Source organism: Lagenorhynchus albirostris, chromosome 1, assembly GCF_949774975.1.
Source record: "Lagenorhynchus albirostris chromosome 1, mLagAlb1.1, whole genome shotgun sequence".
Classification (NCBI taxonomy): domain Eukaryota; kingdom Metazoa; phylum Chordata; class Mammalia; order Artiodactyla; family Delphinidae; genus Lagenorhynchus; species Lagenorhynchus albirostris.
The window spans coordinates 75,746,182-75,769,448 of record NC_083095.1 but is presented as its reverse complement, the minus strand read 5'-3'; the positions used below and the strand labels follow the sequence as shown (position 1 = coordinate 75,769,448).

Here is a 23,267-nt window from a genome sequence, read left to right as displayed (position 1 = left end):
TGACCATGAGAGACAATTTAAGAAACCCCAAAGACGTTACAGGTCTTGAATATCCTTCCTCTCAGGTGAAATTAAGAATTCAGTTAATACATATTCTTTCTCAGAGAGTTACTGATATAGTTTTAGGAGAACTACAAAACAAAACAAAAAGGTGTTGTTATTACAGAGTTACTAATTACTGGAATATTGGGACATTGCCTAAAGGATTAGAACTATCAGATTTAGGGTGCTGACATACAGTGGAGGAAAGAAGCACAGTTCTCTTATTATCTAGTAATTTCAGTAGTATGTCATTTAATTACTTTTTTAAAATGAAATAAAGTCTGAAAATACCAAATAAAAAGAAGCCATACACAATAAATTTCTCTGGAAATGTACTGAAGGAATAAAATCAGGAATGGTTCATTCTTTCAGTTACGAAGCCAATCTTTTCTTAAAAATTACACATAAGAGTAAGTAATGTTTAAAATCCTTGCTTTGATGTTGAAATATTTTTGTACTTTTATTTGAACATGTTCTGGGAACTCTTTTCAAACAAACTAGTGAGAATATACTTGGAAAGTCTGAATAGGAAGAGGCTAGAACATTGTCTAGGCTTCCTACACTGCTCTACTGCTTGGAATACATTCCTGGATTCATCCCTGCTGAAGGTGAATGCAAAGAAATTATCTATGCCAGTCTTTCTGTTTACGCTAGGCTTTTGATGATCATGTAATGTACATTTGTGGGTAGAAATTAAGTGCTTTATTTTTAAAAGTCTCCTGCTGTGATCCGAAAGCAAGAATTAACACATTTTAAAGTTGAGCATTTTGCTTCATGCGTCATTCAACAACCAAGGGTCTAGTGAAGGATAGAAAGTGACCGGTGACAAAAGGGCAAAAGAAATGTTACCTATTGAAGAGCTTAATGAGAAATCTCAGAGACTACAAAGAGGTGGACTTATTTTGCAATACAGAGACAATGAAAATCTTCAAGACAATATGAATTAGTTTTTTAGGCAAAAAACAGAGCCAAATTACAACTTCATACATGTGTACACACAACACAAAACAGAGGTTAATGCTGGGGGAAGGTTATCCAGGATAAAATTCAAAATGTAATAAATGGTTAAATAAACCTTTAGGCAACAGTAAATGGTTCATACAACAGCTTTGTTATATAGAAATACAACTGTTGGGACCTCCCTGGCAGTCCAGTGGTTAAGACTCCACGCTTCTACTGCAGGGGAAACGGGTTCAATCCCTGGTCGGGGAACTAAGATCTCACATGCCGCTCTGTGCGGTCCAAAAAAAACCCAAAAAACAAAAAACAGAAATACAACTGTTACTCGGGTATTAGGCACCAAAGGAAGTATACCTTGAAAATTAGGATCTCTGCATTCTTAAACGGCCTCAAGACAGATGCAAAAAGGGACAATGTAAGTGAATTAAAACAAAAGGCAAAGTGAACAAAATTGTAACAGAAGGATGAAAGGAAGAGCACCAACTCTGTGAGAAAGAGAATAAATAATTAATTAAAGAGCAGATACAAAAAGTTAAACTGAGTAAGATATGAAATGATAGTCTATCAATGGACTGAATGCTAAAAGTAAAATAGTAAATACTAAGTTGGTTACAGTAGTGCAAGGGTAGGTCGAGCAAAGACCTACAGATCAGGGGCTGGCTCGAATGCAACTCCAGAAGTGGAGTGACTTCTAGGGGTGAAGGTAGAGGGTCCAGAAAAATATTTGTCTTCTGTTTATCCTTCAGGTATTAGGCTAAACCTAAGCTCAGAAGATAGCTTAACGCTTGCAGGACTGTGGACAAACAATATCTTCAAAGCATTTAGTATTCATCTGAACATTGTGAAGATGTTACAGTCCTTCCACAGATGAGAATATCAAATCTCATTCTTTCAGTAAGCAAGCACAGTGCTTGACACCCACAAATTAATCTTAAGAAGTAGTTTTGCCCAGAAATACTGCACCCTTTCCAAAGGAGATGTGTAAAATGGTTTCTTTTAAAGACTAAGCCCCATCGTCATCCTACCTTACCTTCAAAAACTCAACTCTTCACATAAAATGGCAAATTTTTCTTGTTACAAGCAAAACTCTGAAGTGGTCGTTACCACAGTACCAATGGGAGAGGCCACAACAGTGAGAGGCCCGCGCACCGCAAAAAAAAAAAAAAGGCCACATGCACAATATAGATCACACATGGGGAAGGTGACAACCGTGCCAGTACCCATGCACCGCTCCATCAAATCCCTTATCCCAATCCACTACTCTTTTACTACTGCAGTTTTTTTGTTTGTTTGTTTGTTGTTGTTGTTTTGAGGTAAGCGGGCCTCTCACTGTTGTGGCCTCTCCCGTTGCGGAGCACAGGTTCCGGATGCGCAGGCTCAGCTGCCATGGCTCACGGGCCTAGCTGCTCCGTGGCATGTGGGATTTTCCCGGACAGGGCCACGAACCCGTGTCCGCTGCATCTGCAGGCAGACTCTCAACCACTGCGCCACCAGGGAAGCCCACTACTGCAGTTTTAAACCTTCCCCCAAGCCTGTCTTTACACACACAGCTACCCTCTCTTTGGCCAATGTCCTTCATCTTGCCTTGCAGACCCACTGGCATACCGCTCTTGCGACCTGACTTCTCAAATAAAAAATGTTGTTTTCCTTGTCATAATTTTTCTTTTCTTTTAAGGGGTGGGATAATCCAAAATACTTGGAATGAGAAGCTTCCCTTGTTCTGGCCCTAAGAGGCTGACCACAGTTTGTTCTGACAACTATTTGTTGATTAATAGAAAAGAAATTCCTAAGCAGAAGACGTTATCTAATGAACTAAGAGAGAACGTTATTCAAATCACAAACTCACCTTCTAGCACCTAAAGTGCCCCACACCAGATAGGACCTCACATGATTCTAAGGATAACCAGTTAGAGAATCCCCGACTGAACTGACAGGTTCAGAACGACATGAAGAGTAAACAATCTGTGGATGCTAATGTGATGGTAGGGTGTAGTAGACAGATAATGCAGCTCCTCTGGTGTTTGGGGCGCTCCACTATGTCTATTCTTTAAAAGAAAAAGACATCAAGTTCTAAGTCTTCGACTTCTGGTTCCCTGTGCTCATTGAAAAGAGATTGGCTCACTAAACATCTATACACCACTATTCACCTCTTCCTTGAAGACCTTAATCATTTAGGACTGACCCTTAAAAGGTAGGAGCTGCTGCATTTGCACAGCTGCTGCAATGGCAGGGAAATTTCCTGCGACACTAGAGCCAGGTAAATAAAGAAATTGCATTCGCTCCGAGGTAGGGGGAGGGGTCTTCTGGCACTGAAGAGTTTACATAATGCAACAGAAAACCAGTGAGCTCTGCAGACTTGTCAATGTAAATGCAAGGCTTGAGCTTCTCTCTTCCCACATCTCTGAACACGTCCAAAAGCCTGCTCTGCTCTCCCAAAGATCCACAGAAATTACACCTAAGAATGTAAAACAATCTGCACAGGCTCACCCCATGCTCTCTTACCCACCTTTATTGCTAAAATGCAAAAAAAAAAAAAAAAGAGGAAGAAAAAATCCCTAACCTCCCACTTCTGAGTCCAAAGTATGGAGTAACCAAACGGAGCCGGGGAGTTTTCCCTTCTCTGAAGGGGAAAAGAGAACAAGGAGCTGCCTCAAATCTACACGATACCCAGCAATGCAAATGACAAGCCCTAAAAACTTCACAGGCGCCGGCGCAGCCCCGTTCGCGGCTCGGCCCGACTCGGGCCCCTCGGCCCGGCAGCCGCCCTCTCCCCCGGCCTCTCACAAAGGAGAATGGTTCAGTCCAGAGCATCACCCAGCACCTGATCCCTTACAACTGGGGGACGGGCAGAGGGCGGGGGCGCGAGGAGGAGAATGAGTTATGGAAGCCAATTCTAAGAGCCTCAGCTTTTGCAAAGACTCTTGGACCAGCACTGAGCGGCGGGCGTGAGCGGAAAGCCTACCTGAACAAGTCCTGATGCTTCCTTTCCAGCCAGCGTTTCAATTCACCCTTTCGGAGAACAAGGCGCCTTCCGGCGGAGCATGGCCAGCCCTCGGCTCAATCTAGCTTGCTAGTAGTCCATTCTCCCTCGCTCCGCCCAACTACGCTCCCACCCACCAATGGCAGGGCCTACGCCCCGCCTCTTCCAGCAGGGTAGTGTGAGTACTATCCAGGAAGTCTCTTGAGGGTGGGAGGGCCTAAAAGGCTGAGGCAACCACAAATATGCCTGATTGAAAATAAAATTTGGCGGTAGGTCGGCTCTGACGGCTCTCAGTTCACGGACTTTCAGATCTCTCGGCATCTTTTCTTGATCCCCGCCGTTGGGGGCGCTCTAAACGAAAACAACGTTTAGTTACCTGTTTCTGGGAAGCCATCTTGGATCGGGCTGGTGCCTTAGGGCGGGGAGGAGGAAGGAGTGCTTAAGGAATTTGAAGTCCCTTTCGGCGTTCTGTCGGACTACTTAGGTGCAGCCCCCATGTACTGTCCTTTAGATGATCAGAGTATCCCTCAGTCACGATGGGGAGAAAATCTGGAATAGTGCTGAATGCGCTTGGAGGCAGCCCCCACCCTCTCTCTCATACGAGGGAAGCGATCTTGACCAAATCAAAGAAGCAAAAATGCATTCTCGGAATGAGTGGATTTTCCGAGTTCCTGGGATAATCCTCTGGAGACAGCTCACTCCTCAGGATATCAGCATAAGATCAACATAGGTTATGCATCTATTCTAGATGCTTCTAATCCTTATGCTTCACGTGCAAGGTTTCCAGTATTCTTTGACGGTACAGAGTACTGCTAGTCAGTTGGAAATGAACAGGATTCAGGGAAGAATTTCAACTTTTTTTTTTTTTAAAGGCCTAAGTTCATCAATAGACCCAAACTACCTGTGACTACAGATAGAGAGCAGAAGTCTTAAAGGTGAAATTATATGCAAGGAGGAGGGGCATTAAGAGACTGCCTTAGAAACATTGGCTGCAGAGTAATGTTCTAATAACTGCGTTTAAATTGTTAATAATTTTAGTGTAGGTGAAATTCTCTTGCCCTCAATGAGATTTTTCCCGTGTTTTTTTTAGTTTAAATCTCTACTGCTATTACAACTTGCTACAAGAAGTTTTTATTTTTTTGAATTATTGAGTGAAGGGAATCTTTCTGTATCATTAAAGGAATTTCTCAAGGAGTAACATTTGCATGGTCATACATGGGAGCTCAGAGACCTTAAGGAGTCACACGAATCAGTATTTTATCGCAGAAGTGATTAAACTTGGCCAAATACATTTCTCTGTATATTGAACAAAATCTGTTGGCCAAATTAAACTTGATGTTAGTATTAGGACTTACCAGAACAATATATCTGTCTGTAAATGCGTAGACAGATATGATCTTAATTACTAAGTTTCTAGAATGAGAACCTATTATCCTTCTGCTTATTTGATACAAAATAAACCTACTACCTAAAGAACCAGTTAATAAGCATTACAGAAAGGGGAATGGGTGTGCCTGCTATCCTCAATGATCTATAAATAGTAATGATTTAGACTGCTATAAATATGACTTCCAATAGTCCTGGCCTTCAAAAACCAACCAACACCCATATTATCTTATAACTACGATTCTTCACATGGGAGTGGGAGATCCACTTTCTATAATTCTCCATGACCATTTCATTCAGAACATCAGCAATGATCAATACAGGTCATGAATTTTCCCAGGTACTTCTGTTTCTCATGCTTCCCTAAAATTGGTGAAATACCTGAGTATAGAAGGTTATCAGTGGTTTGGATAAAATAACTGGATGTGGGATTCAGATCAAAAAGATACACTCTAAAATATCAAAATGGTATCCTTTAATGACTCTGAAAGCAGCAGCTCTAGGCAGAATGCTATCTCTGATCAGTGCTCTGATTCATCCCAATCACTAAAGGTTTTTTTGGTTGGTAAAGGAAAACTCCTGTACAGAAACTATTAAGTTATATTTACTTTAGTTCTGTCCCTGTTGTGAGGGGGCAAGCCAAATTCAACAGCCTCAATCCCTTTTAGAATGAGGTAGGATTTTTCAAAAACCAAACCAAACGATAATCAAAGCAATACTCCAAATGCCTTCCAACTTCCTGTGGTGCACTATTAAAGAATACCACTACTACTGGGGGCAGAATCCTGTATAAAATGAATGTATCTTAAGGAGGCTTCTTCCAATACCTTTGATACAATTCCCTAGAAGGAGAGAGTATCTACTTATGTTTGGGATACAATCAGAAATGACACACGAAATGTCAGCAGCTTGGATACATGCATATATTTAATTATGAAACAATTCATCAACAACAAAAACAATGAGGAAAATTCACGAGACCTCAGTGCTGTGGAAGAGAATGGGACATCAAGTCAAAATGACATAGCAACTGGCCCAGAAGGCTGCATGATTAGTGAAGCTAAGGCAAAGCTGACTAGGATAGAATTATATGCTCTTGAAAAGGAGAATGGCTGGAGAAGTATCCACTCATTTGACTGCTTGGAAGCAGGCAGCCTTAGTGTACGCTGCATGGAATGGAGGTGAAGGGCCAGGGAAGGGAGAGAGAGGAGAGGGAGAAGAGCAATATAGAATCCAGGGTAAGCAGGTGGAAGAGATTGAGATAGAATTACAAAGAGATGACGCTAAGGCCTTTTGTTTCCTCTGCAGCCTAAGATAAACCTGTTCCAGGTCTTTAAGTATGTCAGTCAAATTCAGTGATCACAGGAATAGCACTAGGCACCGAAGGAATGGTGGAGGAAGCGGTTTACAAAACTAAAAGGATAACACGGTTACTACTCTCAAGGAGCTTACAACCTACATGGGGAGACAGGTTCCACACACAAAGCTACTATAAAACATATTTACAAAGCAACATAAATACAAATAAATATACATATGAATAAACAATATATGAAAGCTAAAAGGTACTATGTCAATAATTGTTCAGAAGTCCCTAGGTCAGTCAAAGAAGGCGTTCTGAAGGAAAAAAATGTGGACTTTGAGTATAATGTTAGTGGAGAGTAGGGCATGTGCAAAGGCATAGGAGTGGAAGCAAATATGTCATGTCCAGTAAGCAGATTAGCTTGACTACAATAGAAAGTCTAAATAGGTCTTCTTAAGAAGTGTGTGTGATGAAACAGTAGGAGTCTATTTGGTGAAAGACACTGACTTACTAATGGTAGGTCTGGTCCCTAAAACAAAATGAACAGGGAAAGATGTTTTCTCTAGGTAATGATAGTAAGTGGCTACAGGTCCAGGAGCAACTCCACTGCTTTCAAAATTTTGTAGTTACTCTAAGACAGAGAAACTAGTAATGGGATGATGGAGAAGTATTCAGCATCCTTGAGCAGTTCAAGTAGAAGGAACCACTATCTGCAACACATCTTATGACGTGGCAAGTGAAAAAATTCAATGAAATCCCAAGACTGAGGATCTATGGTCAAAAGGCCAGCTGGATCCCAGTAATCTCAAGTGCTCAAGCAGAAGGTCCTAGACCACTGTTACTAATTCTTGGTGGGGAGTAGATTGTATATGCTTATAAAAGAATTTATTTTTGAACTACCATGACAATCAGCTTTGATCCTAACATTTTAGAAATTAAAATAGAAGGATGAGAAGAGCCCTAATCTATAGGGAATGCTCACGTCCCTGAAGAAGGACAGGTCAATAAGGGCCCAAATTCTCCCCTGGTCTTTAAGTGGAAAGGCAAAACATCACACCTTGAAAAGAGGCTTTTCTCAGCCAAAGCAAGTAAGACCTCTTTCTTTAAGCCTATTTATCTGAAGCTGTTCCAGGAAGGAAAAAAGAGTCCAGGCCAGATGTTCAGCAGCAGCCAGAGTCGGACCCCATGTCACGAGAGCTCCGCTGGGAGGCACTGGGTCCCACTGACGTTGAAATACACTGCTGGGGGCCAATCTTGATGCCATTTGCCTGTAGAAGAAAAGAGGCAGTAGTTCCCACCTCAGTGTGAAAGTTAAGTGGGAGAAAGGAGAGGGGTAAAAGGAGAAATCATTAATCACGTTTTCTAGAAGTAGATATGGCCTTGGCAAGTAACCATGCACTCTAGCCAGACTGCTGTGGAACAGTAATCTGTGACAGTGAAGATGAGATGACCAGCTCTGGTATTATCGATGACCAGAAGTGGCTTTCGTGCCCATTTTTAAAGTGACTGTTATACTTAAGTTTCAAAGCTATGTGCAGAATCAGGATGTGATTAGGTTAAGAGTAAGAGGAGGTAAAAGAGAAGTGGCAGCATATTAGCATATAATCCCTTTTTCTGTTTTGACCCCAAATTTGCTTTACAGAAATGGCCACGCTGAGCAATTAAGAATCACACTTCCCCAAGCTCTGGAACAGTAAAAAACTGAGGTTGAAAAGAAAATCTCCCATAACGTATAAACCTTTTAGATCACCAATTAATAATCTCTTTAAGCATTCTGGGTCTCAGACTTGAGAAAAAACGAAAAGGATGACAGGTTTCTGTGTACCTACATAAAAAAAAAAATCAAGTATGAATTGGCATAGCTTCAAATAGTATCATGTTAGATAGGAAGTGCTTACATTCTAGGGAGCTTCCTATCCTGTTTAAGACAAAGCAAAGTTCATTGTCAGACCCCCACCCTATCTCACCTCATTGTGGACATCAAATAAACCCTGCTGGATCTTCCTATATATTTCTTTGGCTGTGTTAATGAAGGCCTAAAGGAAACATAAACCATAGTATTAGGCTCAAGTTTAGGTAGAGAGATTAAGAAAAGAGAATACAAATATTATTCCTATTTGGATTTCAAAGGTGAATTAGGAAATATTAGGAGAATGGAGTAAAAATACAGATGGTCCCCCAAAGGCCCTGTAAAAGCCATTGAGAGTAGTTTCAAAAAGAAAAAGGGGATTCTATGGTATTTTGGTACTGACACACGATATACCTAGGGTTCCTAGGCTGGTACCCTCTGCAAATAAAACAAACATGCTCTCTTCTCAGTTAGTTACTGAAGATACAGTCAGTATCAGGCTTACGAATGACTAAAGTAGAATCCATTAGTTCTACTGATTTACAAATAACAGTAGTGTCAATCCACACTTACCAATTAATGCTACCTAATATAAAAGTAAAGCCTTAGGAATCAAGGAAAAAGAAATGGAAAAATTCCCTTAAAGGGAGACATATGGTCACTATGACCATAAGACATCCTTTTCTTACCCATGTCTTATAAGGGAAGAGAATTCTGAATTAAAGGACAAAGATATGGTATAATCTCTGAAAACTTTCCCTACTTTTTCCCAAATAGTACCTCTTCAACATTGCAGGCTGTTTTGGCTGACGTTTCCATGAATATAAGTCCATGCTCCCGAGCAAAGGCCTCTCCCTCTTCTCTCTTCACATCCCTACGGGATTCTAAGTCACTGCAAGAGATTAATTGGGAAGAAAACTAAAAAAAGATCCAAGTGAAAGAAGAAACTCTTGTTCTAAAAGAATCCCATAGCTGTTTCAACTGCCAGTTAATCCATAAAGAATGTAGATCCTGCATGATGTTCCTCGTATAGGGTTACTGATTTCTGTAGCCTCTTGGAAAATATTCTTCAGATCAGATTCTTGACAGCTGCTGCATGGTTGAGGATAATACCTTACTCTTATTACAGACAAAAAGGTTTATAAGAGGTTAGGCAAGCCCCCTAGTTACTCAAGGTCTATGCCTTATGCTGCTTTTTTGAATGAGATCCAGTTAAAGCAAAGGAAAGAAGAGGAAAGGGAAATTCCAGTTACTGGAAAGTAGAAAAGTCATAGATGTCAAATCCCATAGTGATAAGTGTCTTCCTCTTTACTAGAATCAATCTACAAGAAAGAAGAGAGAGAGCCAGGAATAGGGAGAACACAGTTGCCTTAACACACACTAGTCTCATTATTAATGTGTATAATAAGTAGCAGCCTGCCACCAGGGAAATGAGGGATTCAGAGAAAATGATATGGATAAAATTAGGTGATACTGGGCTTCCCTGGTGGCGCAGTGGTTGAGAGTCCGCCTGCCGATGCAGGGGACACGGGTTCGTGCCCTGGTCCGGGAAGATCCCACATGCCGCGGAGCGGCTGAGCCCGTAAGCCATGGCCGCTGAGCCTGTGCGTCCGGAGCCTGTGCTCCGCAACGGGAGAGGCCACAACAGTGAGAGGCCCGCGTATCGAAAAAAAAAAAAAAAAAATTAGGTGATACTGAGGATGTGAAGACAGAGCCAAGGAATGAGAAAAAATAAAGTGGCATGGAAAGACTTTATGCAAGACAAGATAAAAGGCTGCAGAATAAGGCAATGGTGAACTGCCTGATTTTCATTTTTCTAATAGGAAATTTTCATTTGGGAGGATTCCAGTTTTTCACCATAAAAAAAAAAATCAAGGAGTAAGTCCATTAGAGAACAACAAACCTACAAAATGTAGATTTATTATTCATCAGCTCTGTGAAGACCAGGGAAGAACTAACCCTTAATGGCAACAGTCCAAAATTTGTACCTCTAGCCCAGACACACCTCTAAGCCCCAGATCAGTTTGTCCATTTGTCTGTTCTTCATTTCCACTCTGATGTGTAAAAGGCACCTCAGAAGTACATCAAAATGAAATGTCCTGATTCTGTCCCAAGCTTCCACATCTCCATAAATGGCACAAGCCAAAAACCAAGACATTATTAACACCTTTTCCTCCTTCACTCCAAATACCCTATGCACCCCAAAGCGAGGTACTCCAAAATGTACCTTAAAATCATACTTTTCTCTCTCTGCGTCATCGACCTAGTCTAATCCACCACTCTCTCACTTGGACTGCTGCTGCTAAGATCCACGTCAACCCTTGCTCCCCTCCAGGGTGATCTTTTAAAACCTGATCAAGCTACTTCTCTGCTTAAAACTCTTAAATGCTTCCTACTGTGTTTAGAATAAAATCCAAACTCCTCTCTCAGATCAGTAAGTGCCATGATGAGATCTGGCCCCTGCCTTCCTTTCCAACTTCATCTTGCACCATTCCCCTCTGATTTAGTCCAACCATACCAGGTTTCTTTCAACATTTTAAACTTATCGAGCTTCTTTCCAGTTTAAGGCTTTCACACAGCTTTTTACCCCTATTTGATACTTTTTAAAATCTTTGCCCACTGAACTCTTGCACATCCTTCAGATTCCAGCTTAAATTACAACTCTAAATCAAAAATAAGTACCCTGGTACTCTTTTTTATAGTGCCCTTTTTCTTCCCCTTCGCTGCATTTATCATAATTTGTAATCAGATACAAATCATTTTATATTCAATAACTATGTCCCCATTGACGGTAAGCTCCATGGGAATGGGGGCAGGGCTTTGTTTTCACCTTGCACACTCAGGGTCTGGCACAATGTCTAAGACGTAACAGGTTTTCCATAAATTGGTTGAACCAATAAATGAGTACAATTAGTCTGTGGCCACAGTTCTCAAACGATGCACCTTAGGCACTACTACAAACTCACAAGGGTGCCACAGGTTACTTTAAATATTCAAGGGAAACACAGCAACACTCAACATCAGAACACCAAATAAATTACAAGCTTGATATAACTGGCAATGTCACCATCAGATCCGGACAGATTCCATTCAACATTTGCACATCTTTGCGAAGCTGACTTTTTGGCAGTTGCTGTGACAAAAAGCAAACCCTGCACTAAAATCAATTTGGAACGGAGAGTGGTAGTGTCCAATATTGATTCCAAGGTTTGAGAAGCTGTGCTGTCATTATGGTCATATAAGAATGAAATAAAAAATTATTTTTCTTTTAATTTATGTTTTTCATTTTTCAGTTAGTTGTTATGACAAAAATACTTGTTATCTTGTTTAGATTTATTTAATAACAAAACTATTAGGTATGTCTTTTGGCCTATGGGTGCCTTAGAAAATTTATTGAGAATAACAAGTGTTGGTGAGGATGTGGAGAAACTGGAATCCTTGTGCATTGTTGGTAGTAATGTTAAATGGTGTAGCCACTATGGAAAACAATACAGTGGTACCTCAAAAAATCAAACAGAATTTCCATAAGATCCAGCAATTCCACTTCTGGGTATATACTCTAAAGAATTGAAAGCAGGGACCCAAACAGATATCTGTACACCCATGTTGACAAGAAGCATTATTCACAATAGCCAAAAGGTAGAAGCAACTGAAGTGTACATCAATGGATGAATAAACAAAATGTGGTAAATACATACAAGGGACTACTATCCACCCTTAAAAGGGAAGGAAAGTCTAACACATGCTACAATATGGATAAATTTTGCAGACGTTATGCTAAATGAAATAAGCCAGTAATAAGAAGACAACTATTGTATGATTCCACTTATATGTGGTGCCTAGAATAGTCAACTTTATTGAGACAGGAAGTAGAATGGTGATTGCTAGGCGCTGGTGGGATGGGGAATGTGGAGTTACTGTTTATGGTAACAGAGTCTCAGTCGGGGAAGATGAAAACGTTCTGGAAATGAATGGTGGTGATGGTTACAGAACAATGTAAATATACTTAATGCCACAGAACTATCTACTTAAAAATGGTTAAAATGGTAAATTTTATGTTACGTGTATATATGTGTATATATATATGTTTTTGTTTTTGTTTTTGTTTTTTGCAGTACGCGGGCCTCTCACTGTTGTGGCCTCTCCTGTTGCGGAGCACAGGCTCTGGACGCGCAGGCTCAGCAGCCATGGCTCACGGGACCAGCCACTCCGCGGCATGTGGGATCTTCCCAGACCGGGTCACGAACCCGTGTCGCCTGCATTGGCAGGCGGACTCTCAACCACTGCGCCACCAGGGAAGCCCTGTTATGTATATTTTAACCACAATAATTTTTTTTTTTTAACTGAGACACTAAATGTACCTAAACTAAAAAAGTTTAGGGCCCAAATGATCCAGTGTCCACAGAGTACCTAGATGACTCCTGGTACTTATTATTTATACAAATAAAATTTTACCTCTTATTCCCAATCAGCATGATAACCATGTTGGAGCTAGAGTGCTGCCGGGCATCCTCTAACCACGAGGTCAAGTGGTTGAAGGTTTCACGCCTACAGCAGAAAAGTTTAGAAAGTGGGTCAAAGGCTTATTTCAAAACGCCAAAGAAATTCCAAATGTATGGGAAAAGGGGGAACATTATATGTGTAAAGAAAAATATTAGAGAGGCCTTTCCTCTTTAGCATTCTAACTAGATTCAGTAGATAAAAAAGATATTGAGAACAGAGGAAAGAATCTGCCTCTCACCCACCAGATGTTACTCACCTTGTAATGTCGTACACCAGCAGTGCTCCGGCTGCTCCCCTGTAGTAGGAACGGGTGATAGAACGGAAGGATTCTTGTCCAGCCTTTTCCATCAACATGACAACAAAAAAAATCCCAACAAAACCAGGTTATTTCCAGAGAAATTACTTGATCAAATGCCACTCTAACACAAAGGACTTAATTTTACAAAAGAACTTCTATTAAGAAAAGAGGGGCTTCCCTGGTGGCGCAGTGGTTGAGAGTCTGCCTGCCGATGCAGGGGACACGGGTTTGTGCCCCGGTCCGGGAAGATCCCACATGCCGCGGAGCGGCTGGGCCTGTGAGCCATGGCCGCTGAGCCTGTGCGTCCGGAGCCTGTGCTCCGCAACGGGAGAGGCCACAACAGTGAGAGGCCCGCGTACAGCAAAAGAAAAAAAAAGAAAAAAAAAGAAGAAAAGAGAATTAAGGAAAAGGAAACCTGACTGCCCAGGGAGAAGTCCAGGTGGGAAATCAATATTTTTCAATGACAGTGCAATGGATATTTTGGGTGGGTCAACTCTTCCTATGAGACTGTCCATCAAATTGCTGAATGTTTAGCATCCCTGGCTCCCCGTTGCAATGCTAGTAGTGCCCCACAGTGTGACAATCAAAGACATTCCCATACATTTCCCAATATCCCCTAGGAAAGAACTGGAAATAGAAATAGAAACTCAGACTATTTTCAATCCCATATGATGCTGAACATATCACATTAACCTTTCTTTTCTGTTTCTATTCCTTTATCTATAAAAAGGAAAATTATCTTAGAATGCCAATGCCCTGTCTAATGGAAGTTTCCTTTTGATGGATCAGTGTAGAAAATTAGATACAAAACACTTAAATTGGGCATATGCTGATTAACCTTTAGTGTTCCACTAATAAAGGCAGGACTACCAAGATGTCCCTTGCTGGGATCTTGTCATGGCAAACAGGAATAACAAATAGGGAAAGAAGCCCAGGGCCCAGGACAGAGTTTTCTTAAAACAAACCCAACTGTTTATACTCTAATCTCATTTCCAACTGGGGCCAAGATATTAGGTTTTATTTATAACTGAGCAATTTATTAATTCCCCCATATACTGGATACTTTTGGTTTCCTGATGGAAGAAGTTTTGGGGTTTTTGGGGGGTTTTCATTAAAGGAAGCAAAATCATCTAAATATGAATACCCTGAGCACTGAATCTATCCTATAGGAAAAGTTTTCACATTCTTGAAATTCTTTATCCTCATATTCCAACATAAAGTTTAGGAAGGAAGACTACTGTTCATAATTTAAAGATAGGAAAACTAAGATGTGGAAAATAAATAGCTTTTTCATAGTATAATAACAATAACAGTAATGATACTAATTATATCACAAATGGGAAAAATTAGGCTCAAAGGACAGTTCAGTAACGGGCCAAAAGTTATAAACTCTATATATGTTGAATCCATAATTTAAACTTAGGAGCTTAAGCCACATAGCACAGGGAGATCAGTTGGGTGCTTTGTGACCACCTAGAGGGGTGGGATAGGGAGGGTGGGAGGGAGAGAGACGCAAGAGGGAAGAGGAATATATGTATGTATAACTGATTCATTTTGTTATAAAGCAGAAACTAACACACCATTGTAAAGCAATTATACTCCAATAAAGATGTTTAAAAAATAAATAAATAAACTTAGGAGCTTAGTACTTCATAGCACAAAAGTTTGTTTTCTTAGACATTATTTCATATAACCTAAACCCAGGTTTGAAGGTGAGAAGAGTGTTCCAGTACACTAATCCTAAGGTTACTTTTCCAACAATACAAGAATCTCTTACTATAAGAATCATACAAATGGGACCTCCCTGGCGGTCCAGTGGTAAGGAATCCGCCTTCCAATGCAGGGGACATGGGTCCGATCCCTGGTCGGGGAACTAAGATCCCACATGCCGTGTGGCAACTAAGCCCATGCACCTCAATGAGAGACCCCGTGTGCCGCAAACTACAGAGCCCACGCACCCTGGAGCCCACGCACCACAACTAGAGAGAGAAAACCCACAGGCCACAACCAGAAAGAAGCCCGCACGCCACAACAAAAGATCCCACATGCTGCAGTGAAGATCCCTCATGTCACAACTAAGACCCAACACAGCCAAAAATAAATAATAAATAAATATAAAAATATATATTTAAAAAAAGGAATCATACAAATGTTTTAATAAGTTGCATACCTATTAGAACAACAAAATCCAAAAATAATTTTAAAGAAGTTTGTTGGTAATATTAACAAAACTTTAAGATTTAAAACATGCTTTTTCCCTCCAAGAGTTCACTTAAATTTTATTTACCCTCTAATGGTTTTACGTCTTAAATGATTTGATTCCTGTATTTCTTTTTTTCTTTTTTCTTTTTTTTTGCTGTACACGGGCCTCTCACTGCTGTGGCCTCTCCCGTTGCGGAGCACAGGCTCCGGACGCACAGGCTCAGCGGCCATGGCTCACAGGCCCAGCCGCTCCGCGGCATGTGGGATCTTCCCGGACCGGGGCACAAACCCGTGTCCCCTGCATCGGCAGGTGGACTCTCAACCACTGCGCCACCAGGGAAGCCCCCCCGTTTTGTTTTTATCTTACTTTTTCTCGTCTTCTGCTATGGTTGAAAGCTTCCTTCCTTGTGGCCTTCTAGGAACTAAAAGGGAAAGTCTGAGGGAGGCCTGTGTTATGGTTGAATCATATGGCAGCATTTAACTTTAGCAGATGAAAATACTTCCAGTGGGCCATCAGAAATGCTTTTTAAAATCAAATCACTTTAAATCTCAAATAAACAATCTAACCCTACACTTAAAACAACTAGAGAAAGAAGAACAAAGAAACCCAAAGTCAGTAGAAGGAAAGAAATCATAAAAATCAGAGCAGAAATAAATGAAATAGAAATGAAGAAAACAATAGCAAAGATCAATAAAACTAAAAGCTGGTTTTTTGAGAAGATAAACAAAATTGATAAACCCTTAGCCACACTCATAAAGAAAAAAATGGAGAGGATGCAAATCAATAAAATTAGAAATGAAAAAGGAGAAATCACAACCGATACTGCCGAAATACAAAGGATTATAAGAGACTACTACAAACAATTATATGCCAATAAAATGGACAACCACAAAGAAATGGACAAATTCTTGGAAAGGTACAATTTTCCAAGACTGAACCAGAAAAAATCAGAAAATATAAACAGACCTACCACAAGTAATAAAATTGAAACCATAATTAAAAATATTCCAACAAACAAAAGTCCAGGGCCAGATGGCTTCACAGGCAAATCCTATCAAACATTTAGAGAGAAGAGCTAACACTCATCCTTCTCAAACCCCTCCAAAAAATTGCAGAGGGAGAAACACTCCCAAATTCATTCTACGAAGCCACCATCACCCTGATACCAAAACCAGAAAAAGATACCACAAAAAAAAGAAAATTATAGACCAATATCACTGATGAACATAGATGCAAAAATCCTCAACAAAATACTAGCAAACAGGATTCAACAATACATTAAAAGGATCATACACCATGATCAAGTGGGATTTATCTCAGGGATGCAAGGATTCTTCAATATATAGCAAATCAATCAATGTGATACACCACATTAACAAATTAAGGAATAAAAACCATATGATCATCTCAATAGATGCAGAAAAAGCTTTCGACAAAATTCAACACCTATTTATGATAAACATCTCCAGAAAATGGGCATAGAGGGAACCTACCTCAACATAATAAAGGCCACAAATGACAAACCCACAGCAAGCATCATACCCAATGGTGAGAAACTGAAAGCATTTCCACTAAGATCAGGAATAAGACAAGGATGCCCACTCTTGCCACTCTTATTCAACATAGTTTTGGAAGTCCTAGCCACGGCAATCAGAGAAAAAAAAGAAATAAAAGGAATACAAATTGGAAAAGAAGAAGTAAAACTGACACTGCAGATGACATGATACTGTACATAGAAAATCCTAAAGACGCCACCAGAAAACTACTAGAACTAATCAGTGAATTTGGTAAGGTTACAGGATACAAAATTAATGAACAGAAATCTCTGGCATTCCTACACACCAACAATGAAAAATCAGAAAGATAAATTAAGGAAACACTCCCTTTCACCACTGTAATAAAAAGAATAAAATACCTAGGAATAAACTGCTTAAGGAGGTGAAAGATTTGTACTCAGAAAACTATAAAACACTGATGAAAGAAATCAAAGATGACATAGACAGATGGAGAGATATACCATGTTCTTGGATTGGAAGATTCAATATTGTGAAAATGCCTATACTACCCAAAGCAATCTACGGATTCAATGCAATCCCTATCAAACCACCAGTGGCATTCTTCACAGAATTAAAGAAAAATTTTTACAATTCGTATGGAAACACAAAATACCTCGAATAGGCAAAGCAATCTTGAGAAAGAAAAATTGAGCTGGAGGAATCTGGCTTCCTGACTTCAAACTATACCACAAAGCTACAGTAATCAAGACAGTATGGTACTGGCACAAAAACAGAAATATAGATCAATGGTACAGGATAGAATGTCCAGAGATAAACCCACACACATATGGTAACCTAATTTACTACAAAGGAGGCAAGAACATACAATGGAGAAAAGACAGCCTCTTCAGTAAGTGGTGCTGGGAAAACTGGACAACTACATGTAAAACAATGAAATTAGAACATTACCTAACACCATACACAAAAATAAACTCAAAATGGATTAAAGGGCTTCCCTGGTGGCACAATGGTTGAGAGTTCACCTGCCGATGCAGGGGACATGGGTTCGTGTCCCGGTCCGGGAGGATCCCACATGCCACGGAGTGGCTGGGCCCGTGAGCCATGGCTGCTGAGCCTGTGCGTCCGGAGCCTGTGCTCCACAACAGGAGAGGCCACAACAGTGAGAGGCCCATGTACCGCAAAAAAAAAAAACTCTTAGAGGAAAACATAGGAAAAACACTCTTTGACATAAACCACGGCAAGATCTTTTTGACCCACCTTGTAGAGTAAAGGAAATAAAAACAAAAATAAACAAATGGGACCTAATGAAACAAAAGCTTTTGCACAGCAAAGGAAACCATGAACAAGACAAAAAGACAACCCTCAGAATGGGAGAAAATGTTTGCAAATGAACAATAGACAGAGGATTAATCTCCAAAATATACAAACAGCTCATGGAGCTCAATATCAAAAAAACAAACAATCCAATTAAAAAATGGGTGGAAGACCTAAATGGACATTTCACCAAGGAAGACATACAGATGGCCAAGAAGCACATGAAAAGATGTTCAACATCACTAATTACTAGAGAAATGCAGATCAACACTACAATGAGGTATCACCTCACACCAGTCAGAATGGCCATCATCAAAAAATCTAGAAACAATAAATGCTGCAAAGGGTGTGGTGAAACGGGAACCCTCCTGCACTGTTGCTGGGAATGTGAATTGATACAACCACTATGGAGAACAGTATGAAGGTTTCTTAAAAAACTAAAAATAGAACTACCATATGACCCAGCAATCCCACTACTGGGCATATACCCTGAGAAAACTATAATTCAAAAAGAGACATGTCCCACAATGTTCATTGCAGCACTATTTACAATAGCCAGGAAATGGAACCAATCTAAATGTCCATCAACAGATGAATGGATAAAGAAGATGTGGCACATGTATACAATGGAATATTACTCAACCATAAAAAGAAATGAAATTGAGTTATTTGTAGTGAGGTGGATGGACCTAGAAAGTGAAGTAAGTCAGAAAGAGAAGAACAAATACCGAATGCTAACACACATATATGGAATCTAAAAAAAAAAAAAAGTGTACTGATGAAACTAGTTGCAGGGCAGGAATAAAGATGTAGACATAGAGAATGGACTTGAGGACACAGGGAGTGGGAAGGGTAAGCTTGGACGAAGTGAGAGAGTAGCATTGACATATATACACTACCAAATGTAAAACAGCTAGTGGGAAGCAGCCACATAGCACAGGGAGATCAGCTCGGTGCTTTGTGAAGACCTAAAGGGGTGGGATAGTGAGGGTGGGAGGGAGATGCAAGAGGGCGTATGCATATGGCTGATTCACTTTGGTGTACAATAGAATCTAACACAGTATTGTGAAGCAATTATACTCCAATAAAGATATTAAAAAAAATCAAATCACTTTACTTCTTAATCTCAATCCAAGTTCCTGAACCAAAGTTTGTGAGCCAATAAGCTAGAAAGAGTGAGCAGTTCAATCTGGGTTGGTGTGCATCAGTCTGAGGATCTTTGTCCATCCCCAGTTAAAAAAAAAATCTGAAGCAGCAAAGAATTAAGATGGAGATAAAGAGAATTAACAGTTTTCTAATCTCCCCCAAATGGAAGCATCAGATTATATATAGTTTCAAGATATATAATCCATTCCTACAAAGTCAGATAGGTTCATTTCCTAAGAATCAAAATGCATTCCAAAGTAAAATACAAATGAATTTGGGATTTTTTTTTTTTTTTTTTGGCCGTGCCACGTGGCTTGTGGGATCTTAGTTCCCTGATCAGGGATTGAACCTGGGCCCTTGCAGTGAAAGCACAGAGTCCTAACCACTGGACTGCCAGGGAATTCCCCAATTTGGGATTATGTAATCAATATTTTTACTAGAGCAAACTCATATATTATTTGGGTAATTTAAAACAAAAAGATATGGCATTCAGAATTTGCAACTGTAACAGATGGAAGTGAAAGCTTCCCTATCTCTTTGATTTCACTCTTCTACTACTCTGATCTCCACCATTAGCCCCACCATCATAGCCCTTTGCCCCTGCATCAGCCTTTAGTGTTATATTCAGGACTAAAGTATTTTTGTTTCCTCTCACCGTATCCCAGATTTGCAGTTTGATTTGTTTTCCATCAATGTTGACCATACGGGCCCCAAACTCCACACCTGTCAGTGAAAACCGCGAGAAAGAATGAACAACAGCCATGTTGAATGAGAGGTTCATGCTTTTCCTCAATGTGCTGAAGACTCATCCTCTGTCTGCACTTAGTACCACTAAGCACATTACAGCTGCCTATTTGCTCCAATTCATTTTGTGCTCCTTGAAGTTTTACTTACCTTCTAGAATTAAAAACTGTGCTCTAGATAATGACCTTGGAAATATAACCAAAAAGCAGATATGGGGATAAAACTAATTAATAAATCAAGGAAAAGGTGAATAAAATTTTAGCATTATTATTTAATGCTTAAATGTTATTAGGTAATGTTTAAGTTTGTAACTTTTTTAAAAACTTATAAAAATTTTGAAAATATTTCCTAATATTTTCTCAAAGTCACTCTCTAGTCCTCTGTATGAAACAATATTTCTTTTTGCAATTCTAGAATTTTTGTTTTAGAAAAGCACCTATCTAAGAAGTAGGTTCTCAAGAATGAAACATTTCAGGTCTCCAATAATTCCCAGAGTTCACTGGAAAACAGCCTTCCTCCTAGGAGTTTGGAAACATAGTCTGATAAAGATTTTGGTTTACCTGGCGTTCAGCTTCTTTCAAGGTTATGTCAGGACAAAACTTAAAAACTGAAGATTATTTACATTAAAATTACTTGATGATAAGTCAAACAATTTGTCCTATTTTCTATTTTTATACAGTACTTTACTCCAGGACTTCTGATTTCCAAGTAAGAAAGAGCACTAATCTAGCTTCTGCTATTCAGTGGCCCCAGGCACAGTGTGGCCAGAATCTCAACTCTAAAGTTCTGCAGTCAATAAGACAAATTAAGAAATTGCTTCTTACTACTCTGGACTGCTTCATCAAGAATAGTGATAGTTACTAAAAAAAAAAGTCACTAATTTTGTTTTCTTTCTGGACAAGAAGAATGGAATTTCAGTGGGGAAGAATTAAAAAATAACACTTTTGTCCCCTTTTATGCAACTTCCTCTAATTACACAGAAACCTTCATATTTTGCACATATTTTCTATCTAACTGCCTTGTTTATCTTGGCACAGAAAACTGAATTCAGAAAGAAACACAGCCTATACTGGACTCGGGGAAAAACTTGATTGATCACTTCATTCCTCTGTTTCGAAACTTGTTTTGAAACTTACTCCCATTACCTTCAGGTGTTTCAAAATTTCATCCCTAATATATTCTCTAGCCTTATTTCTTCCCGCTCTCCACTTTAAATTCCATGCTCCAACCATATTAAATTACTTTCAGTTTTCCAAATGTAGCCTGATCTCTGTTATTCCTTTGCACATTTTATTCCTTCTTGCCCTGATCACTTTTCCCTCATCTCTACAACCCCTTTGCCTGGCAAACTCCTGCTCATTCTTCCATTTTCAGCCTCTCTTGATAGAGGTGGTACCTCTTTTCCCCTTTTGCAGTTGAAATTTACTTGTCATTATCTGCCCCCAGCCCCACCTCCTACACTGGACTTTCAATGTAGGCACAGTGTTTGCCTTGTTAAGCACTGTATCACTAGCACCTAGCACAGAGTAGTTGTGCACTTAATATTCATTTGCAAAAATATTTTCCTGTTGATACTATCCTCTAAATCCTTTTCTAACCTCATTAGGTATTTCTGAATAAGTCCTTTGGGATCAGTAGTAACTTAGACTTCCATAAGGTGTGACTTGTAAGTGGCAATATAGTAAGAATAGGAGCTAGGGATTTTATTCTGAAACTGCATCTGCATGGCAAGAAGACTAGTTTTACACATATATTTTTTGGGGGGGGCTGGAGTTATGGAGATTATGGGGAAAGGGTCGTTAAAGCCCCAGCAGGCCATGCCTTATCACAAATATGTGGAAGATGTTCATACTTCCCAGGATCACCAGTGTGTCTCTGAACTCTATCATTCTCTTTTCTTTAAAACAAAAGTTATTAGTTCCACGTACCTTTGAATTCTAAGTTTGGGACGGGTCTTCAATTTGCTTCCTCCTTTCCAACACACACACAAAATCTATATAGTAGTGATTACTTTGAAAAAACACATGTGAGGTTCGCACTAATTTACCGCAAAGCAAGGCGAGTTTTTGAATAGTTATGTTTCCGTGGGATTTTCCACAGACATACAAATTGCATTTGGGAAAACAAATCCTACAGCAACTAATCCATACCTCACGCTCATCTCTAAATTTAAAGTTACCTTTCAATTACTTACTCCCCATTTGTCAGCATTTGATTAGTCACACTTCACTAAACATAACTTTTAAATAGTTCAAAAATAGGGAGAGGTAATTTTTTACTTCGAACACCAAAGGCTGCTAACTTTCCACTTTAGTTCGCCATATTTCATAACCTATTCTAGGACAGGTACATGCATTTACCTATTGTGAGGTCGTGGACAGGCTGGAACCTCTTGTCTGTAAACTGCAGGAGGAGACATGACTTCCCCACACCTGAAAGAAGAGAACGCGCGTTCTAGGAGTTACGCCGCCCGGGTACAGTCCAGTGTCGGGGCGTCCGGGACTCGGGAAGGGGAGCGGAGAGCCCGGAACCCCGAGCCCCGAGCCCCGAGCCCCGAGCCCCGCCCCCGGCCGCCCGCCCCGCCCCCGCTTCACTTAATCGCCCAGCCCACTGAATGAGCCCCGCCCCCAAGACCCGATTTCGGTGCTTCGAATCCCCGCCCCAGCTTGAGGGCTGTCGCCCCGGGTTACCTGTGTCCCCGATGATGATGTACTTGAAGAGATAAGCATAAGTCATGGTCCCGTTTCCTCTGGATTCCGGGTCCGCCCGACTTCTACAGCCCTTTACCTCCGGCCTCTCTAGCCACTCAGTCTATCGACCTCCGGCCGCTCTAGCCCAGATCACGTCTCTATTACTCTCCCTCGAAATCCCCTTTCGGTCGGAGCGACGGTAATACCCAGATACCAGCTCCAGGGCCGTCTGTAACACTCCTACCTGCCATTATCCCACCAAGCTCCAGGGGGAGATAGCTAGCCTTTCAGTGCTCTCGGCCTTCCCGGGCTAACTCGCAACAGCCCCACGG

General features: G+C 40.4%; 1 protein-coding gene across 6 annotated transcripts; it reads right to left on the bottom strand.

Annotated features, from left to right (window-relative positions):
- Nucleotides 1–6,277: 6,277 nt before the first annotated feature.
- Nucleotides 6,278–23,251, bottom strand: RAB2B (RAB2B, member RAS oncogene family). 6 transcript variants are annotated; one of them, XM_060146245.1, is made up of 8 exons: nt 22,936–23,247; nt 22,606–22,677; nt 20,157–20,224; nt 13,280–13,362; nt 12,976–13,068; nt 9,301–9,412; nt 8,639–8,707; nt 6,278–7,969 (listed from the first exon to the last, which is right to left on the bottom strand). In XM_060146245.1, the coding sequence occupies exons 1-8, from the start codon at nt 22,979–22,981 to the stop codon at nt 7,832–7,834; spliced, it is 681 nt and encodes a 226-aa protein (XP_060002228.1). In that variant the 5' UTR covers nt 22,982–23,247; the 3' UTR covers nt 6,278–7,831. The 6 variants fall into 6 exon arrangements, with proteins under 6 accessions (XP_060002228.1, XP_060002233.1, XP_060002255.1 ...); XM_060146250.1 differs by having other exon boundaries at nt 6,278–7,939; nt 22,936–23,244; XM_060146272.1 differs by lacking the exon at nt 22,936–23,247 and adding an exon at nt 22,174–22,255 and having other exon boundaries at nt 22,606–22,772.
- Nucleotides 23,252–23,267: the final 16 nt, after the last annotated feature.

Excerpts from the sequence above, each read along its gene's own strand:
- RAB2B (XM_060146245.1), bottom strand. The coding sequence starts at position 22,981 with ATGACTTATGCTTATCTCTTCAAGTACATCATCATCGGGGACACAG. Across the intron at positions 13,069-13,279 it reads CTGGTGTACGACATTACAAG|GCGTGAAACCTTCAACCACT; the intron begins GTGAGTAACATC and ends TTTCTGCTGTAG. Across the intron at positions 9,413-12,975 it reads ATGCTGATTGGGAATAAGAG|TGACTTAGAATCCCGTAGGG; the intron begins GTAAAATTTTAT and ends AATCTCTTGCAG.